General features: G+C 33.4%; 4 protein-coding genes across 9 annotated transcripts; 3 read left to right on the forward strand and 1 right to left on the reverse strand.

The window, feature by feature from the left end:
• Positions 1 to 2583, forward strand: LOC140965214 (eukaryotic translation initiation factor 4E-2-like). The gene is made up of 5 exons (XM_073425339.1): positions 1 to 345; positions 1331 to 1496; positions 1601 to 1726; positions 2176 to 2241; positions 2349 to 2583. Exons 1-5 carry the CDS (start codon positions 62 to 64, stop codon positions 2397 to 2399), a joined length of 693 nt encoding a protein of 230 aa, XP_073281440.1. The 5' UTR covers positions 1 to 61; the 3' UTR covers positions 2400 to 2583.
• Positions 2584 to 7080: 4497 nt separating this feature from the next.
• LOC140963783 (GDSL esterase/lipase At1g29670-like) lies at positions 7081 to 9136 on the forward strand. Its single transcript, XM_073423179.1, has 5 exons — positions 7081 to 7329; positions 7515 to 7639; positions 7897 to 8142; positions 8372 to 8618; positions 8770 to 9136. Exons 1-5 carry the CDS (start codon positions 7107 to 7109, stop codon positions 8985 to 8987), a joined length of 1059 nt encoding a protein of 352 aa, XP_073279280.1. The 5' UTR covers positions 7081 to 7106; the 3' UTR covers positions 8988 to 9136.
• Positions 9137 to 10517: 1381 nt separating this feature from the next.
• Positions 10518 to 12794, forward strand: LOC140964835 (GDSL esterase/lipase At1g29670-like). The gene is made up of 5 exons (XM_073424794.1): positions 10518 to 10764; positions 10926 to 11050; positions 11267 to 11512; positions 11707 to 11953; positions 12271 to 12794. Exons 1-5 carry the CDS (start codon positions 10545 to 10547, stop codon positions 12495 to 12497), a joined length of 1065 nt encoding a protein of 354 aa, XP_073280895.1. The 5' UTR covers positions 10518 to 10544; the 3' UTR covers positions 12498 to 12794.
• Positions 12273 to 17846, reverse strand: LOC140964836 (cyclic phosphodiesterase-like). Of its 6 annotated transcripts, none has more exons than XR_012172924.1 (5): positions 17830 to 17846; positions 17185 to 17589; positions 16566 to 16617; positions 15877 to 16140; positions 12361 to 12499 (listed from the first exon to the last, which is right to left on the reverse strand). XR_012172924.1 is itself a non-coding variant. In XM_073424796.1 (3 exons), the coding sequence occupies exons 1-3, from the start codon at positions 17470 to 17472 to the stop codon at positions 15935 to 15937; spliced, it is 546 nt and encodes a 181-aa protein (XP_073280897.1). In that variant the 5' UTR covers positions 17473 to 17748; the 3' UTR covers positions 15671 to 15934. The 6 variants fall into 6 exon arrangements, 1 of the variants encoding a protein (XP_073280897.1); XR_012172923.1 differs by lacking the exon at positions 17830 to 17846 and adding an exon at positions 17786 to 17802; XR_012172922.1 differs by lacking the exon at positions 17830 to 17846 and having other exon boundaries at positions 12273 to 12396; positions 17185 to 17750.
• Between the last annotated feature and the right edge of the window lie 5 nt (positions 17847 to 17851).

Here is a 17851-nt window from a genome sequence, read left to right on the forward strand (position 1 = left end):
AATATCGTAGTGCCTCAGCGTGACAACACACAAAGAGATCAAAAAAGAAATCGGGGAAAAAATGGTACAGGAAACACAGAAAATGGTCACCAAGGAGGAACCAGAGAATTCATCAACAAACAACATAGGAGGGGAGGAATATGAGGCTGAAGAAGGGGAAATCGTTGCCGGAAATTCGGATGACGCGGAGTCCTTGAAGGCCATGGCGCCGCCGCCTCCGATGCATCCATTAGAACACGCATGGACCTTTTGGTTCGATAACCCTTCTGCTAAGCAGAAACAGGCTGCTTGGGGAAGCTCGATGCGACCCATTTACACCTTCTCCACTGTTGAAGACTTTTGGAGGTTCTTCTTTTTTGGATCTAATTGTATTGAAACAGTACCTTGTTTTTCAGCTATTCGTTGATTTACTTTTGATTTGTATTTGTGGTTGTTATCTTTTGTGCGTTTATATGTTTATTAGATTTGTGTACTTTGAGCTTCGAATTTACCTAAATGTCTACGAGGCATATCAAGTGAGTTAGGGTTCAGAAGATGTGAAGCTTGTTGTGTCTCTGTGGGTATCTATAGATTTATTTTTAAGCTCTGTTGGGTGTGAAAGGAAAAATGGATCTCTCTTTACCATGCACCAAAAATAAAAGAAAAAAATTTAGGGTGTAAAAGATGCTGTAGTTTGTTTTCGAATTCATCAACTGACGCATCAAAAATCTAATTTTATAATTCCTGATTCGTATGCACATGAAGAGTCTAACACTGGAATAGCTATTAAGTGTTACCCATGGTTGATAGTGAACCCTATAGCTTGTAAAGAAGATGTGTGTGAAAATGAGTTTCCTGCCCCATAGCTTGGGATGTAGCCATCTTGGATTTTAACGCTCAGATACTAAATCTTCTGGAAACGGTACCTGTGTGTGTGTGTCCTTATGTGTTTTCTCCCTTTTGGGTTGTTGGGATCGTTGAGGGGAAATCTGTACTCTATTTTCTGGAGTTTTAGTGTCAGTTTTGCTACAAAAATTGGGAACTGCTGCAGTGACTAGCTTTGTTGTGGCATTGCCTCTGTGTCTGTGTTCTTTTTTTTTTAATATATATTTATTTTTAATACGGCACTGACTGTTTTTTCTATTATTGCCAGAAAAATGGTATTGTTTTCTATGCTTCTGCTGTGGCAAAATTTTATTTATTTTATTTCTTCTCTAATTTTATGCTAATGAGTTGTGGCTTTCTTACCAAAGACTGATGCGGATTTTGAATTGCAAGTTGTCGAACTTCTGCTTTCATTGCATTTTCTGTCACGTGTATACGGCATTAATTTACTTTGTTTGGCTTGCAGCGTTTACAACAATATACATCATCCTAGTAAGTTGGTGGTTGGAGCGGACTTTTATTGTTTCAAAAATAAAATTGAGCCAAAATGGGAGGATCCAGTTTGTGCCAACGGGGGAAAGTGGACTGCGAGCTTTTCCAGGGGTAAATCTGACACGCCTTGGCTCTATACAGTACGTTCTAGTCTCTTTTGATTTATGGTATTTGTTTCTGTAACTCATATGTAATACTTTTTGTTTTCTCTCTTTTTCAAATTGTTTTGAATATGTCTGTCTAGTTGCTAGCAATGATTGGTGAGCAATTTGATTATGGAGATGAGATATGTGGAGCAGTTGTCAATGTCCGAATTAGGCAGGAGAAAATTTCTGTGTGGACAAAGAATGCTGCAAATGAAGCTGCTCAGGTTTGTTCGAGCATATAGAGTTTTCCATTATATCTTATCCGAGATATTATCGCCTTTCTTGTTCCTAAACTAATTTAGTGGAACCATCGCACAGAAGCCGCATAAAAAGTATTTGACTGTAATATTCTAATTTTTCAAAAATGCGATCTTCCTAGTGAGTAAGGCATTTTGTTGAATCTTTGACTCTTTATGATCATTAACTTCAATATGATTCCTCGTGATATTATTATTTGGGAGCTACAAATGAAATCCTTGTTAGAATGTATAAAAGCTGCCAGATTTTGAGTTACAAAGTATATACAGAAACTTGAAAGTTGAAACGAAATAGATATCTCTCTGCATGTTCTCCCATACTTTAGTGTGATGGATATAGGTGGAGCATTATACTTTTCATTGTCTATGCATTTCTTGTACGCTGTAATCCACTTCGTGTTCCTGAAATTTTCCAGCTGAGCATCGGAAAACAATGGAAGGAGTTTCTGGATTATAACGATTCAATCGGTTTCATATTCCATGTAAGTTTTCCTCACTTTCATGGGCCAGGACTTGTTCGGTAAATTATATTTTTTTATCTTATTATGTTTTCCTCTGGATCGATAAGCAACTAGTTTTTTTAATGCAGGAGGAGGCAAAGAGGCTTGACCGAGCTGCCAAGAATCGTTATAGTGTGTAGCTGTTACCTGCCGTACAAGCATCAAGAAGATGAAAAAGGTTGGTTAGATTTAGCGCTTAACGCGACCAGGGTTGGACCTTTTGTCGCTTCTGTCTTTAAATAGATAATATTTTGCATAGGGATTTGGTATTATTGCTTATTTGTTGACCGAAGAGGATGTTCTTATTGAACAAGTCTTAGCTTCCCTTCTTTATCAAGCATTGTATCATGTCAAACAAAAAATGTTCACGAGAAGTCACAAACGCCCCCAACAACCTGTAGTTTTAAGTCAAACTAAACATCAAAGTACCTGCTCACATAATTTTGAGAAACTTGAGGGGTGGAGTGTGGAAAAGTTTTAAACTCTTACAAGTTTAAAAACTGCCGTGAAGATCAGTTCTTGATGATATATGGGAAGCTATATCTCAAATATCTTAAGAGGAAATATTAGTCTGATCGCCCAAATTGCTGGAGCAAATGAAACAGTGTGAATGAGATTTGAACTTACCAATTGAAGCTGCTTGAGCAGAAGCACTTGTAGTGCTGCAACTCCATTTCTGCTACCACGTGAAAATTTGGTTGCAGTGGTAACAGTTGATTGATTGTGAGTTGTTTCATATATAATTTCTACGCCTAAAAGGCAATGCATTTAGATCCTGAAGAAGGCCAAATCGCGTAATAATTGGTCTGCCACACAAAGGCGGAGCCAGAGGTGTAGGGAAAGGGTGTGCGAAACTAAAATTTGAACATTTTTAATACAAGAGGTGGCGAATCACTTTTTTCCTTTTTTTTTAAGGAAGAATATACAAATTCAATAAAAAAACAACTTTAGAAGGGAGGGGGCGGTACCCACTCTTCCACCACCATTTTCCTGGTGAGGAACACATTATCCGTGATCTTTGCAGAGTCCATCTGTAAGGCGCACGGAGTTTTCGAAGCTCATAACTTGGCAGTATTAACGTTACTACAAATCAACGTGTGCGCGCATGCACGATGTGTCCGCCAAAACAAAATAAGAGAAGCTTGGCTAGTTGTGGAAGAACATGGGATATCACATGCATGATTGACGACAAAATCCATATGACACCGCTTACGGTTTCAGGTTTTGCGTCCAAAAACTTCCCGTACATCAACTCTCTCACGCAATGCATTTTGATACCTTGATCCATATTGCCCCCCTTTTTCCAATCGATATGTTCCTTGATATGGTGGCTTATCCTTGATACACTCAGCAGGCGTCAGAAAGTTTTGACTTGCCTTAGATGAGAGCCAGAGGTAAAAAAAAAAAAATTCCGATGTTGATGCATTGAGTGCCACCAATAATATGTTAAATTCTTTTGAAAAAGAAAGCATTATGTACATCTGAACTAGGACCTTGTCGTCATCAATGCAAAACAACACATCTCATGAATCGTCCGAGTCGGCGTTGGAAATCAGCATGAGATGCTGCTCAGCTACAAATAGCATGATCACTATTGAAAACACTCAGGGTCCAACTTGAGTTTTGGTTCAAGAAATCCAGCTAGAGTCTAAAAGAGCAACAATAGAGTTCCTTTTGTTCTTTTTGTTGACCAAGTCGTGGAGAAAAACACGTGCATCAGATTCTTCGATTCAAACACGGGCACTTGGTCTTAGGTGCATAAAAAGATCTTTCCAAATTCTACTTCACTTGTTAAATTCTTCTTTGCCGAGAAAGTTTTCGTTCTTAAAATTCAACAATTTGGAATTTATTTGTTCGTACATGCATTGAAATCAACCAATCAAAATTACAGAACTTTTATTGATGAAATCGCGATGATTTCTTACAAAACACATGAATGTCTAATAGAAATGTACAACAAATGACATTCAAATGGATAGAAAGAATTAGCAAATCAACATGTTGCTCTAAATAAACTTAGGCTGTGTTTGGATTAAAATATTTAATTTGAGAACAAATTTGATAGAAAGATTTGAAATGACTTCATTTGGGATGAATTTGAGATCATTTGTCAAGCGGATTCGCCTAAACAAACTAATGAATTTGTTATTGTAGATTGAACTCTCTAACTTCAAATCATCGATCAAAGTACAATCTTAAAGTTTTTACACGACATCATGATTTTGAGCAAAGGCCTTCTAGACGTTTCCACTGAACTTCTGCTGTAATATAGAAGTATAACACTAGCTGTATTTGCCCCAAGAACTGCTGCTGCTCCATTAGGAACCTGATTTTTACAGAGCAGACAACAGACAAATATAAATACATGTGATTCTCAATAAAGTTAATTGCTTCTAGCATTCAAGAGAGGGTAGAAGAAATGGCAAGGTGGGACACTAACTCCTGATTCACGGGGAAAAAGGGGAGAAATTTGTAGTTTTGGAAAAACCACAAACAAAATGTCAAAAAAAATTATTCATGGTGACGATCTCTCTCACGCTCGATCCATATTGGAATTGTCCCCAAGTACTATGCTAACTGGGACGTCAGGGAAGCGATTCACTTAGACATAGTTTGGTGCACTTGATAACTAAATGATTAATAACTTATCATCCTTCATCCCATGTTTGGTTCATTTTTTAATAGCCCATAACAATTGGATGGACCCGTGATAATGGTGGTTCACTATGGAGAAGGCATCCCTCTAATGTGTAGGGATATCTACATGATAAATAATAAATTCTATGAAATGACATTAGTGCCCCCATTTCTCAAGCATTGGGATTTAAATTAGTTTTAGATATCACTTCAAAAAAAATTGCTATTGATATTGTGTTAGGACATACATAATTTATATAATTTTAAAAATATATTTTTGTTATTAAAATTTTAAACTAAATAGTTAGTATTAAAATGAATCTATACTATTTACTAAACTTGAGATATTTCGAAATTTCGCCAATAATTTATTTTAAAATATCCATAATCAAATTATAAACTCACGAAACAATAAAAAATATTAAAACATAAAATATAAATAAAATAAATATATAAAAAAGTGAAAAACGAACTAGCGTATTGGACACATTAAAATCATACCAAACATTAAATATAATATCATACATCTTATTTATCCTTAACTTATCCTTATATTATATATCACATGTTTAATTATCCTATCATGTGTACCAAACTATGCCTTAATGTTTTCGAAATTGTACATGCTGGATTGTTCACTCGTGGAATTTTTAAGGTCTATCCTGGCAAAGATTATAAAAAAACTCAAAACAGCCAAAGTGGTAGAAATAAGAGCTTTCCAAGGACACCAATCAGTCGATGAACTTGTACAGTAATGTTGCCATTTGAAAGATCAGTTCAGAATCTTACATCGATTAATGGATCATGCTTTAACAATCCATAAGCAAAGAAAGAAATGCTACATAACCCATAAACAATTCATCAGCGACGGATTTTCAAACCGTCGGGAAAGTCACCATCGCTAAACATTTGCGACGGTCTTGTGTTTCTCAACCCAACACCATGTCATTATTTCTCGGTTTCATGTTAGAATTTTCAGTATTATGTCAACACTTTGGCGAAATAGGATTTAAAGGAGAAAAAATTAGTGTATCAAAAGATTCAAAACCAACTTTGAAAATTTAATGTATCAAAATCGAAAATAAGACAAGGTAGTAAATAAAAAAGCTGTTTTCCTTTTCTTTTTTTTATTATAAAAAAGCACCAGAAAGCCAATTTTTTCTGAAACAAAAAATTAAAAGAATGGAAAAATTACAGGATTAAAATTGTAATGTCCTCAATTAAATAATCGTATTGAACTCCTAATAAATTTATCAAGACCAGGCAAGTAAATTCAACTTGGCCTAATCTTTTTTCCATTCATTCATTCATTCATTGTACTAGGTTGAATCGATATTCTGGGTCCATTTAACTTCATTGGTGTGCCGGAATTATTTACTCAGCTGGTGTCCACTCTTTTACATAGACGACGTACCCATTCATCATTCCGCCGTTGTAAAGGGGGTAATTTTTTTCCCCAAAGGCGTAAATTATGCATCAAGAGCAGCTGGAATCCTTGGCATGGTCGTAATAAAGTCGTGTCTGCAAATGCTTTAAAAAAATTATTTACGGACTTTTCCGTTACAAATTTGTAAAAAAAATATAAAAACAAATTTTTTTTTTAATTTTTGTAAACATTATCTAAGTATATTAATAGCTGAATCTTGTATCATTAATATCCCATATCACTGAAAATTAGTTTTTAGACATGTTATTCTTTTATCTATATAATTGTTTCTTTATGATTTTGATCATCTATATTATTGAATTTCAATTTTAGTTATGTTTTTTCAATTTTTTTACAATTTTGGTCTTGATGGGTTACTTACTATACACGTCAACAACACATCAACGTCGCATATATGTCACATTAGCGTCACGTCGGAAAAATGATTAAAATTGTTTAATAAATAAAATATAGCAGGTTAAAACTGAAATTTGACAATATATAATACTAAAATCGCAAACAAACGTAGAAGAACAAGATTACAATTTTCCAATTCTTTTATTTGGTAGCTATCCCTTTCTCTAGCTTAACTAACTTCTGCAAGACTTTATATTTATTAACATACGTACAATAGGCTCTCTTTCTCTAGCTTCCTGCTTTAACGATGAAATAAGGAGAATATCTACAAGTTTTCTTCACTATATATAGAATCCTTTTGCTTTCGAGTTATCCATGCATGCTTCAAATGACTTCAGCTGGTGTTACAAAATATCGGAGTCTCACAATGTTTTTATTGCTTATATTTTTTATCAAGTCATTGTTCCTCCTAATCGAGGGGAAACCTCAAGTTCCTTGCTTGTTTTTCTTTGGAGACTCGCTGTTTGATAATGGCAACAACAATAACCTAGTCACACTAGCGAAGGTGGATTATCTTCCTTATGGCATTGATTATCCGGAGGGCCCAACTGGTAGATTCTGTAATGGACGAAATATACCGGATTTTCTTGGTAAATTTGTCGCCTTTTGGTTTTCGAATTGATTCGCATGCCTGAGTTTCATTAGAAATTAAACAACGTGTTTTCTTGTAGTGTAAATATTAATTATTTAAACCAGCTTGTTGTTTATATCAAAAGATTGTATATGTCTGGATCAAATCGACCGACGTCCAATTAATTCTTGGTTAATAATGCAGCTGAATACTTAGAGTTTGAAGAATCTATTCCACCTTTTGCAAATGCGACAGAGGCAGACTATCTCACTGGTGTAAATTATGCGTCGGGAGGAGGAGGGATCCTGGACTACACCAACTATTTTTTGGTAACTAAAAGATAACCCAAAAACAATGTACACAATAGTTGCATGCATTAATTGTCGGCCAAGAATTTCCATTTCGAGTTAAAACATGGATATTGTGAGTTAATTTGGCTAGATGATTAATGCTTAAATTCCATTTCAAATTATTCAATGATCAATATGCATCCAACTTAACATTGATTAATTACATGAGAGATTACTTAATTGGAGCACCACATTTTTTAGAAATTTACTTTGTCCATATAATTAATTTCTTGCAGGGTCAGCGATACGACTTGAAGATGCAGATTGAGCATCATGCGTACACAGTCTCGCAAGTCGAGCGTATACTTGGGAATGCAAATAAGTCGAAAAAGCTTCTAAACAAGTGCATGTACATAAGTAACATCGGCAACAACGATTTCCTCAACTACTTCTTAGAGCCGATACTTAGCCCAGCTACAAAATTATATACCCTAGATCAGTATGCAGAAGTTTTGGTTCAAGCATACTCCAAACAACTTAAGGTAATTGGTACAGGTTCATGATATAGTGAGAATATTTACACTGCTTATTTCTCCTGCAAATTCATACTTCTTTCTTAAATATCAACATAAACCACATTGGCCATTTATAACCCTACAAGGATTATATATTTTACAAAAACACTCCCACAAATTTTCACAAGTACAAATTAGTACTATTTGACGTGTCGTGGGACACATCATGTATATACAAATATTTTCTTGGATCCAGATACTGTACAGCTATGGAGCAAGGAAAATAGCTGTTTTTGGAACCGCCCCACTAGGCTGCATTCCTCAAATATTACACAAATATCAGACGGACGGAAAACCATGTGTGGAATGGATCAACAAAGATACGCAGCTATTCAATACAAGACTGCTGTCTCTCGTTGACCAGCTCAACACCAATATGCCTGACGCACAGTTTATCTTCATAGACTATACAGCCATTTCATATACAGATATTATAAAATTCGGTATGTTGATAAAATTAACAATGCTGCATTTATTTTTAATTAGTTAGAAATTAAGCACATGAGTTGTTTAAAGTTAAATAGTTTTACATCAAAAATGGACTTTAAAATTTCTATAGATTTCTGACATGAGTTTCACTTGCTGCTCTTTCAGGTTTTAAAGTTGTTAATATTGCATGTTGTGATTCACAGAGTACAACCGGCCTATGTTATCGTGATTCGACTCCCTGTCCTGACAGAACAAAATTTTCCTTCTGGGATAATTATCATCCTACGGAGATTTTGAACATGGCCTCGGCTAAGAGAATGTACAATGCATCATCGCCACTTGATACCTATCCAATGGATCTGCAACAACTCGCTCTGAAGTAACACTTGATTTACTCATTTGAATAAGATGATGCAATCCCTTAATTTCCATCAATTGTATTTGGTTTCACATGTTTTTTACTTCAAATTTCTTCTGCTTTGTAACTGTAATCAAGACCGATAAGTCACTTTCGCTTCAATTTTAAGCTCATTCAAATAACACACATCTTCTCCCACATGCAAACTACATACAACACCTATGCTTATTTTGAAATAATGCGAAAATCTCCTTCGATAAATATATTGTGCAAATGTTCCTTGTATTTTCAAAGTCATGGATAAATAATAAGACGAATTTTATTTCCAAAGTCATGGATAAATAATAGGACAAATCTTTGACTAGCCTTTAGATCATCATCACTCATTGATCACATATCTTTGATTATGTATCTCATATGATAGAAGAAAGAAATAGCAAGTACTTCTCTTTCTTAATAACATATTTTAATATAAAAAATATAATTTTGATTTTGAAATAATTAAAATATAAAAATACCAAAATTTTAAAAAAATAAGTTTTTTATTTAACAGTGCATAACACCCTATGTTGTGGGTTTATCTTGATCAGATTTATTTGTAATAGGACAAATCTTTGATTAGCCTTTAGATCATCGTCACTCATTGACATATATTTGATTATGTATCTCATATGATACCAAGTGCCAATAAATCCAACAGGAACATTTAACAATAGCATAATTATTTCCGTCTCTGTGAACTTAAAAAACAATATTTTCATGGGTCTGAGTCGTGTGGGAGATATGTATCACAAAACTGACATATGAGACGTCATACTGGAGATTTGTGTATTTATTAATCGATCATCCTTACAGTTAATTTCTTCTTATTAGTATTAACAATAACAACAATTAAATAATTTATTTTTATTTATTATTTTTATTTATTATTATTATTATTATTATTATTATTATTATTCTTACAATTCAAATTATCAATAAAACAAACTAATATGAATTAGGCAATCGAGGAGCTGATTTAAAATATTTATAGAAAAATCGCCATTTAGGAAGACGAAGCAATAAAATTATACACACTGTACTCATTAGTTTGATCCCATAATTTGGGTCCATTTAGCCCATTGGTGTCCATTTAGCCCATGGGTGTGCCGCAATTATTAATTTATTCAGCCGATATACTAGTATTATTGGTGTGTTCATTGTTATATTAGGTTAATTAAATCCATAAATATTAATTATATAATGATAAACCAATTCCTCCTTTAATTAGCTACTGCCAGGGGCTACTAAATTTATAAAGCTGTAAACGAATCCCGCAGCTGGAATCCATAATTGGAACCAGAAAATTATTGATTAGGAGCTGGCTAGTTTGGAATTTGTAGCTGTCCCTTCTCTAGCTTTAACTATTAAAACTTTTATTTGACAACTATTTATTAAAGAAAGAATGCATGCATGATAGCCTTTTGTACGTAGCTTCATTTAACCATCAAAGTTAATCAAAATGGCCAGTGATGAGTGTTTTTGCTTTGCTATATATATGTGTGCACCATAATAGTTCGACTTCCAACCGATCGATTTCAAAATGTTTTTGTTGTTTATATTTTTTATCAAGTCATCGTTCTTGATCGAGGGGAAACCTCAAGTTCCTTGCTTGTTTATCTTTGGAGACTCACTGTTTGATAATGGCAACAATAATGATATTGCCACACTAGCAAAGGTGGATTTTTCTCCTTATGGCATTGATTATCCGGGGAGCCCCACTGGTAGATTCTGTAATGGACGAATTATCCCGGATTTTATCGGTAAATTATTATATTAAACTAGTCGGATTTTGGTTCTCAAATTGATTGATTTGTATGTATGTCCGAGTACGTAGTTTGATCTTATTATTCCAACCATCTTCGTTTATATCCAAATCAGTAACCCAACTCTTGATCGATCAGTTTCTTGGTTCATGGTGCAGCTGAATACTTGGGTTTTGAAGAATATACTCCACCTTTTGCAAGTGCGACAGATTCAGACTATCTCACAGGAGTAAACTACGCATCGGGAGCCGGGGGGATCCTGAACTACACCAACTATTTTGTGGTAACAGTTTACACAGTTGTTGCATGCATATATCATCTGCCCACAATTTGCAAGTTTGGCTTAATGTTAGATTCATATACACATGCATAGATGAAATTTAACTATTTTAAATACGGGTTTGTTGAGAAGATTGCTCAGATTCCATTTCAAATTCAATGATCGATATACATCAACTTCACATTTTTAGAACCTGCATGTATTCATTATTTCTTGTAGGGTCATCAATACGACCTGGAAATGCAGATTGAGCATCATGCGTACACAGTCTCACAAGTTGAGCGTATACTTGGGAGTGCAACTCAGGCGGAAGAGCTTCTAAATAAGTGCATATACGTGAGTAACATTGGCAACAACGATATTCTCAACTACGTCTTAAACCCGATACTTAGCCCAGCTAGGAGATTATATAGTCCAGATCAGTTAGCAGAAGTTCTGGTTCAAGCATACTCCCAACAACTTGAGGTGAGTATAGGTTTATGATACAGTGAGAATTTTTTTCGCAACCAATGTCTCCTCGAAATTCCTACTTGAGTTAAAATTTAATCATCGATTTAATTCACAATCTTAATTCAAATTTTTATTGGAAAGACAGAGTACATATACATATATTCTAGCATATACCTTTAAGACATGTTAATACATTTTCTTGGATCCAGAAAATGTACAGCTATGGTGCAAGGAAAATAGCCGTTTTCGGAACCGCTCCGCTAGGCTGCATTCCTCAAGTATTACACCGTTATCCGACAAAAGGAAAAATATGTGTGGAATGGATCAACAATGACGCGGAGCTATTCAATACAAGGCTGATATCTCTCACTGACCAGCTCAACACCAATCTACCTGATGCACAATTTATCTTCGTAAACTACACTGCCATTTCATATGCAAATATTATAGAGTTCGGTATGTAATTAATAGAATTAAATTAAGTGTTTATAATTTTAAGAGAACTCAACAAAATCAAATGTCAAAAATTAAACATCTCAACTTTCAAAATGGTTCTTGTTTTTCTGTTTGAGAAAATGGTCCCCCACCCCCATGCCCACTAGGAAAACATGTTTGGCTGGATTGTTTTAATTTTGAAATAGTTTTGTAATCTGAAATGAAAAAGGTTAACAAAAATGTGATTTTAAATCTTAAATACAAACCTATTCCTGTATTCTTTTATCCAAAAAGGAATGTAGAATGTTCATGCATTCTGACACGAGTTTCACTTACAGTTGTTTCAGGTTTTGTAGTCGGTAATATTCCATGCTGTGTTACATCGAGCACAACCGGGCTATGTTTTCGTGATTCGATTCCGTGTCCTGACAGAACAAAATTTTTCTTCTGGGATAATTATCACCCTACGGAGATATCAAACATGGCCGCGGCTAAGAGATTGTACAATGCATCATCACCACTTTACACCTATCCAATGGATCTGCAACAACTCGCTCTGAAATAACACTTGATCCACTAACTCGAATAAGATGATGCAATCCCTTGATCTCCATAAAAAAATTTTGTGTTTCAAATGTTATTTACTTGAATATTCTGCTTTGCAATTGTAATCGAGATCAACAAGTCGCTTTTGAAATATGAAGAAAATCTCATCAAAGTCATGGATAAATAATAGAACTGTTTTATATATGCCTCCCGTTGTCTAGCAAATAGTCATATTACTCCATGAAAACATGATTGAAAGCAGTGAATACGATAATTTATCAATGCTCCTGGTATTGAAGTCAAAACCAGCTCCAAGTAGGGATGACAATGGGACGGGGCGGGGGCGGGTTTGCCATCCCCATCCCCGTCCCCGTCCCCTAATTATAAATATATGAGTTTGAATTGTGAATTTACATAGTTAGCCTTTCACTCATGATTACTTCATTAATGTTTTACTTAGTCACCCTTTCACTCACCTTTACCTCATTAATGTTTTATTTATTTATTTATTTATTTATTTAAGTGAAATATGTGTTTGAATTGTTAATTTACTTAGTTACTCTTTCATTCACCATTACTTCATTAATATTTTATTTATTTATTTAGGTGACTTTTCAATTTTTTGATATAAAGATTGATATTGAAAATAAAAATAACTTTAATTCATTATTTTAGTTGAATCAACGCAAATATTACAAACACATTAATATGATACTTTATTTTATTTTTATTTTCATAAATTGTGATATTTAATTAATATCTTAATACACATATCAAACTTACACTTTTCTACAAGTGTCATTGAAAATATGTCAGAAAATGTCATTTTTATGGTACTTTTCCAATGAAAATGGACATTGAGACCATGTAGATTTTATATGCTCTTTTGCAAATTTTTCTTATATTTTATTAGTCGTACAATTTGATTAGTTTGATTTATTTCAACTAGACAGATAAATTAATGATAAATTATGTCATTCTTTGTGGTACTTTTCCAATAAAAATGGACATTGAGACCATGTAGATTATATATGCTTTTTTGCAAATTTTTCTTATATTTTATTAGTCGTATAATTTGATTAGTTAGATTTATTTCAACTAGACAGAGAAATTAATGATAAATTATGTCATTCTTTATGGTACTTTTTCAATGAAAATTGACATTGAGACCATTTAGATTCTATATGCTCTTTTGCAAATTTTTCTTATCTTTTATTAGTCGTATAATTTGATTAGTTTGATTTATTTCAAATAGACAGAGAAATTAATGATAAATTATGTCATTCTTTATGGTACTTTTCCAATGAAAATGGACATTGAGACCATGTAGATTCTGTATGCTATTTTACAATTTTTTTATATTTTATTTGTCGTATAATTTGTTTAGCAAAATCCGCAAGGTGTTAAAAGTTAGCAAACCTATATATCTATAAATATATGAGTTTGATTTGTGAATTTTCTTAGTTAAACTTTTACACATCATTACTTAATTAATGTTTCATTTATTTATTTAGGTGAATTTTTTATCTATACTATCTATAAATATATGAGTTTGAATTGTGAATTTACTTAGTTAGTCTTTCACTCATTATTACTTCATTAATGTTTTACTTAGTCACCCTTTCACTCACCCTTACATCATTAATGTTTTATTTATTTATTTATTTATTTAAGTGAAATATGTATTTGAATTGTTAATTTACTTAGTTACTCTTTCATTCACCATTACTTCATTAATATTTTATTTATTTATTTAGGTGACTTTTCAATTTTTTGATATAAAGATTGATATTGAAAATAAAAATAACTTTATTTCATTATTTTAGTTGAATCAACGCAAATATTACAAACACATTAATATGATACTTTATTTTATTTTTAATTTCATAAATTGTGATATTTAATTAATATCTTAATGCACATATCAAACTTACACTTTTCTACAAGTGTCATTGAAAATATCTCAGAAAATGTCATATTTATGGTACTTTTCCAATGAAAATGGACATTGAGACCATGTAGATTTATATGCTCTTTTGCAAATTTTTCTTATATTTTATTAGTCGTATAATTTGATTAGTTAGATTTATTTCAACTAGACAGAGAAATTAATGATAAATTATGTCATTCTTTATGGTACTTTTCCAATAAAAATGGACATTGAGACCATGTAAATTATATATGCTCTTTTGCAAATTTTTCTTATATTTTATTAGTCGTATAATTTGATTAGTTAGATTTATTTCAACTAGACAGAGAAATTAATGATAAATTATGTCATTCTTTGTGGTACTTTTCCAATGAAAATAGACATTGAGACCATTTAGATTCTATACGCTCTTTTGCAAATTTTTCTTTTATTTTATTAGTCGTATAATTTGATTAGTTTGATTTATTTCAAATAGACAGAGAAATTAATGATAAATTATGTCATTCTTTATGGTACTTTTCCAATGAAAATGGACATCGAGACCATGTAGATTCTGTATGCTATTTTGCAATTTTTTTATATTTTATTTGTCGTATAATTTGTTTAGCAAGATCCGCAAGATGTTAAAAGTTAGCAAATCTATATATCTATAAATATATGAATTTGATTTGTTAATTTTCTTAGTTAAACTTTTACACATCATTACTTAATTAATGTTTCATTTATTTATTTAGGTGAATTTTTAATTTTCTGATTTAAGGATTGATATGAAAAATGAGAATAACTTTATTTCATTATTTTAGTTGAATTGAAAAAAAATATTACAAATACATTAGTATGATACTTTTTTATATTTTTAATAATTTAATAAATTGTGATATTTAATTAATGACTCAATATATATCTCAAGCTTATGCTTTTCTACAAGTGTTATAAAAACCATGCGAGAAAATGTCATTTTTCTTATGGTTGTTATTCAACCGATTTTAAAAATTATCTAAATCTCGTTATTATATTTTTCATTATTAGTCACCTACGTGCATCGCACGTAATCATTCCTAGTATATATATAAGTATTATATTTTTTTNCGCCCCGTTTCGGGTTTTCCCCGCGGGGAAAATTGCCATCCCTAGCTCCAAGAAACAATGTGTCGCTGGCAATGGGGTCGAGTGTCTTTCTTTTTATTTATCTCCCAAGGGATATTTGTGACACACTCGCAACTAAGACAACCATAGTGAATGAAAATAACACAAAGCATGCATAACCAAAACCGCACAAACTGGTGAAATAATTCAAAGCTGAGAGGTTTTAGCATTGATTTTCGACATATTTTGAATTATATTTGGGTACTGGATGCAACACATCTAGTCATTCACCAACTCTATAGAAAAGATTGTGTATTAACTTCTATAAAATTGGATGTACTAATCTTAAAACGCAGTAACAAAGATGACAACAGATTATTACTAGTTGGCGGCTTCTTCATAGTTTGCTCCATCCTCAAAAAAGGCCAACTGCGATAAACTTAACAAGTCCTGAGCTCACATTCAGCCACCTTCTCCCATGATTTGCAACTTTTATCCTCCGTGTCAGTTTTGTATAATGCTAAATGTGTAATCTTGAAGCTTAGACTGCCAATGTTTTCATCGAGAACGTAAGCTTTCTCACAAGCTGTTTTCTTTTCCTCTCCGGTTATATTACCGTAGAGGAGGCTCAAGTGTGGCATATAAGCTGCAAACATCATGATGTGTCAGTTGGAAGCTAACACAATCTTCACTCAAACAGCACATACATCACATCAAGTTTCTTTTAAAAAAAAAAAATCAAGTTTTGCTACTTCAATTTAAAAAAAAAAAACTGAATTAAAATACTTCTGTTCTGCCCTGTTCTGGAATCACGTTGGGTCATACAGTTGTAAGTCGAGAACAATGCACTTCCTCCCATCATTTCATTCAATGATGAAAAATATTCGAGGTCTCGTTCGAGGGTTCTACATCATATTGTTTCTCCATTTTTCTGCCTTCATCTTCTTTTGTTCATGCAATTCATGACCTTAATCTTAGTGTCTGGCGTTATGTTAGTGATTTACATTCATAGGGAAGGAATCAAAGGTTTAAATCCGAATTTCGAGAATCAGAAGTAGTGGCATGAATTACGCGTCGAGTTCTTGTAATCAAAAGAACCACAGCAATGTGCACTAGCACCCACCACCCGTTTTAGAGGAGTTTGATAAAAGCAACATTAGACCAATAAAATACTACAGTGTCATGTACACTCCCAGAAAGAGAGTGAGCGATTAAATTCCATTCTTAACTTTTTGTCTTTACTCGTCAGATAAAATCAGAGAAATACTCATTGTTTTCCCTTGATTCTCCTCTCTCTTTCAATCAAACTTCAAAGCACAGTTCTTTTCAATACCAAAGGCAGCAAAACATTCTAAAGAATCTGCTGACATTCTAACATTGTATACTACCACAAGCTAAAAAGAATTTAATAATTTCTAAGCGTTCAAAAGCAAAAACTCAAAAATATTTAAGAATGTTCAAAGTACCAAACAACCCACAATTTTCAAAACAAATAACATAATGAATACGATATCTTCCATCTCCCAATCAACAGAGTTTTCTCCCCCATCTTGTTTGATCAGACCCTCTGCCCACTAGCTCCAACTCTCAATTCCATGAACCAAAGCATAGTCTATACTCAAAGATTTAATTTTGATTCAAATACACGAGATTCCAATCTCAGCATGGATAAACAATTATTTCAAAAGATCACCTGAGGTGTTGGATGAAGCAGAAGAAAAACACACTGGTAAAAGAAAGTTCCCGTGGCAACTCTATCCACGCGGGCATCGTATGACTCGAGTCTCTCACAAGCCTTGGTGAAACGGTCACGTGCCTCGCTCTCCGTCAAGCTAACGGCCCCCACAACTGTCACGTGCGGCTCGAACTGGGGCCCACCGAACTCCGATCTGAGACCCTCCATGAGCTTCTTCAGTCGCGGCCTCAATTCCTCCGGTGGAAGCGCCCACACCGAATAAACATCTTTCTTGACTTCCATGGAAATTGGGAACTCGAACAGAGACCCCGATAATTTCAAGAAAGGAGAGGGATCGACTGAAGTGAATTTACTGGGATTCAAGAGCGCTCCATGTTTTCAAAATTGGATTTAGATCATCTGCAGTTTTCTTAATAATTATTTTTCTTCACTGTACACGAATGGATCACACTAATATTCCAAATAGGCTGCAAGTCGATGTACTAAATTGGGATACGGGTCCAAATTCTCATAAATTATAAAATATTTGTCGTTTGAGTTTAGAGTTTCAAATTAAACAACTGGCTCGATGTATATCAGAAATAAAAATTGGTACTTTATCCTGCGTTTTCATGTGTGCAAGGCTGTTGTCTTTTCTACCTGTATTTCCTTTCCAATCCAC

This window comes from Primulina huaijiensis, chromosome 18 (assembly GCF_012295235.1).
Source record: "Primulina huaijiensis isolate GDHJ02 chromosome 18, ASM1229523v2, whole genome shotgun sequence".
Taxonomy (NCBI): domain Eukaryota; kingdom Viridiplantae; phylum Streptophyta; class Magnoliopsida; order Lamiales; family Gesneriaceae; genus Primulina; species Primulina huaijiensis.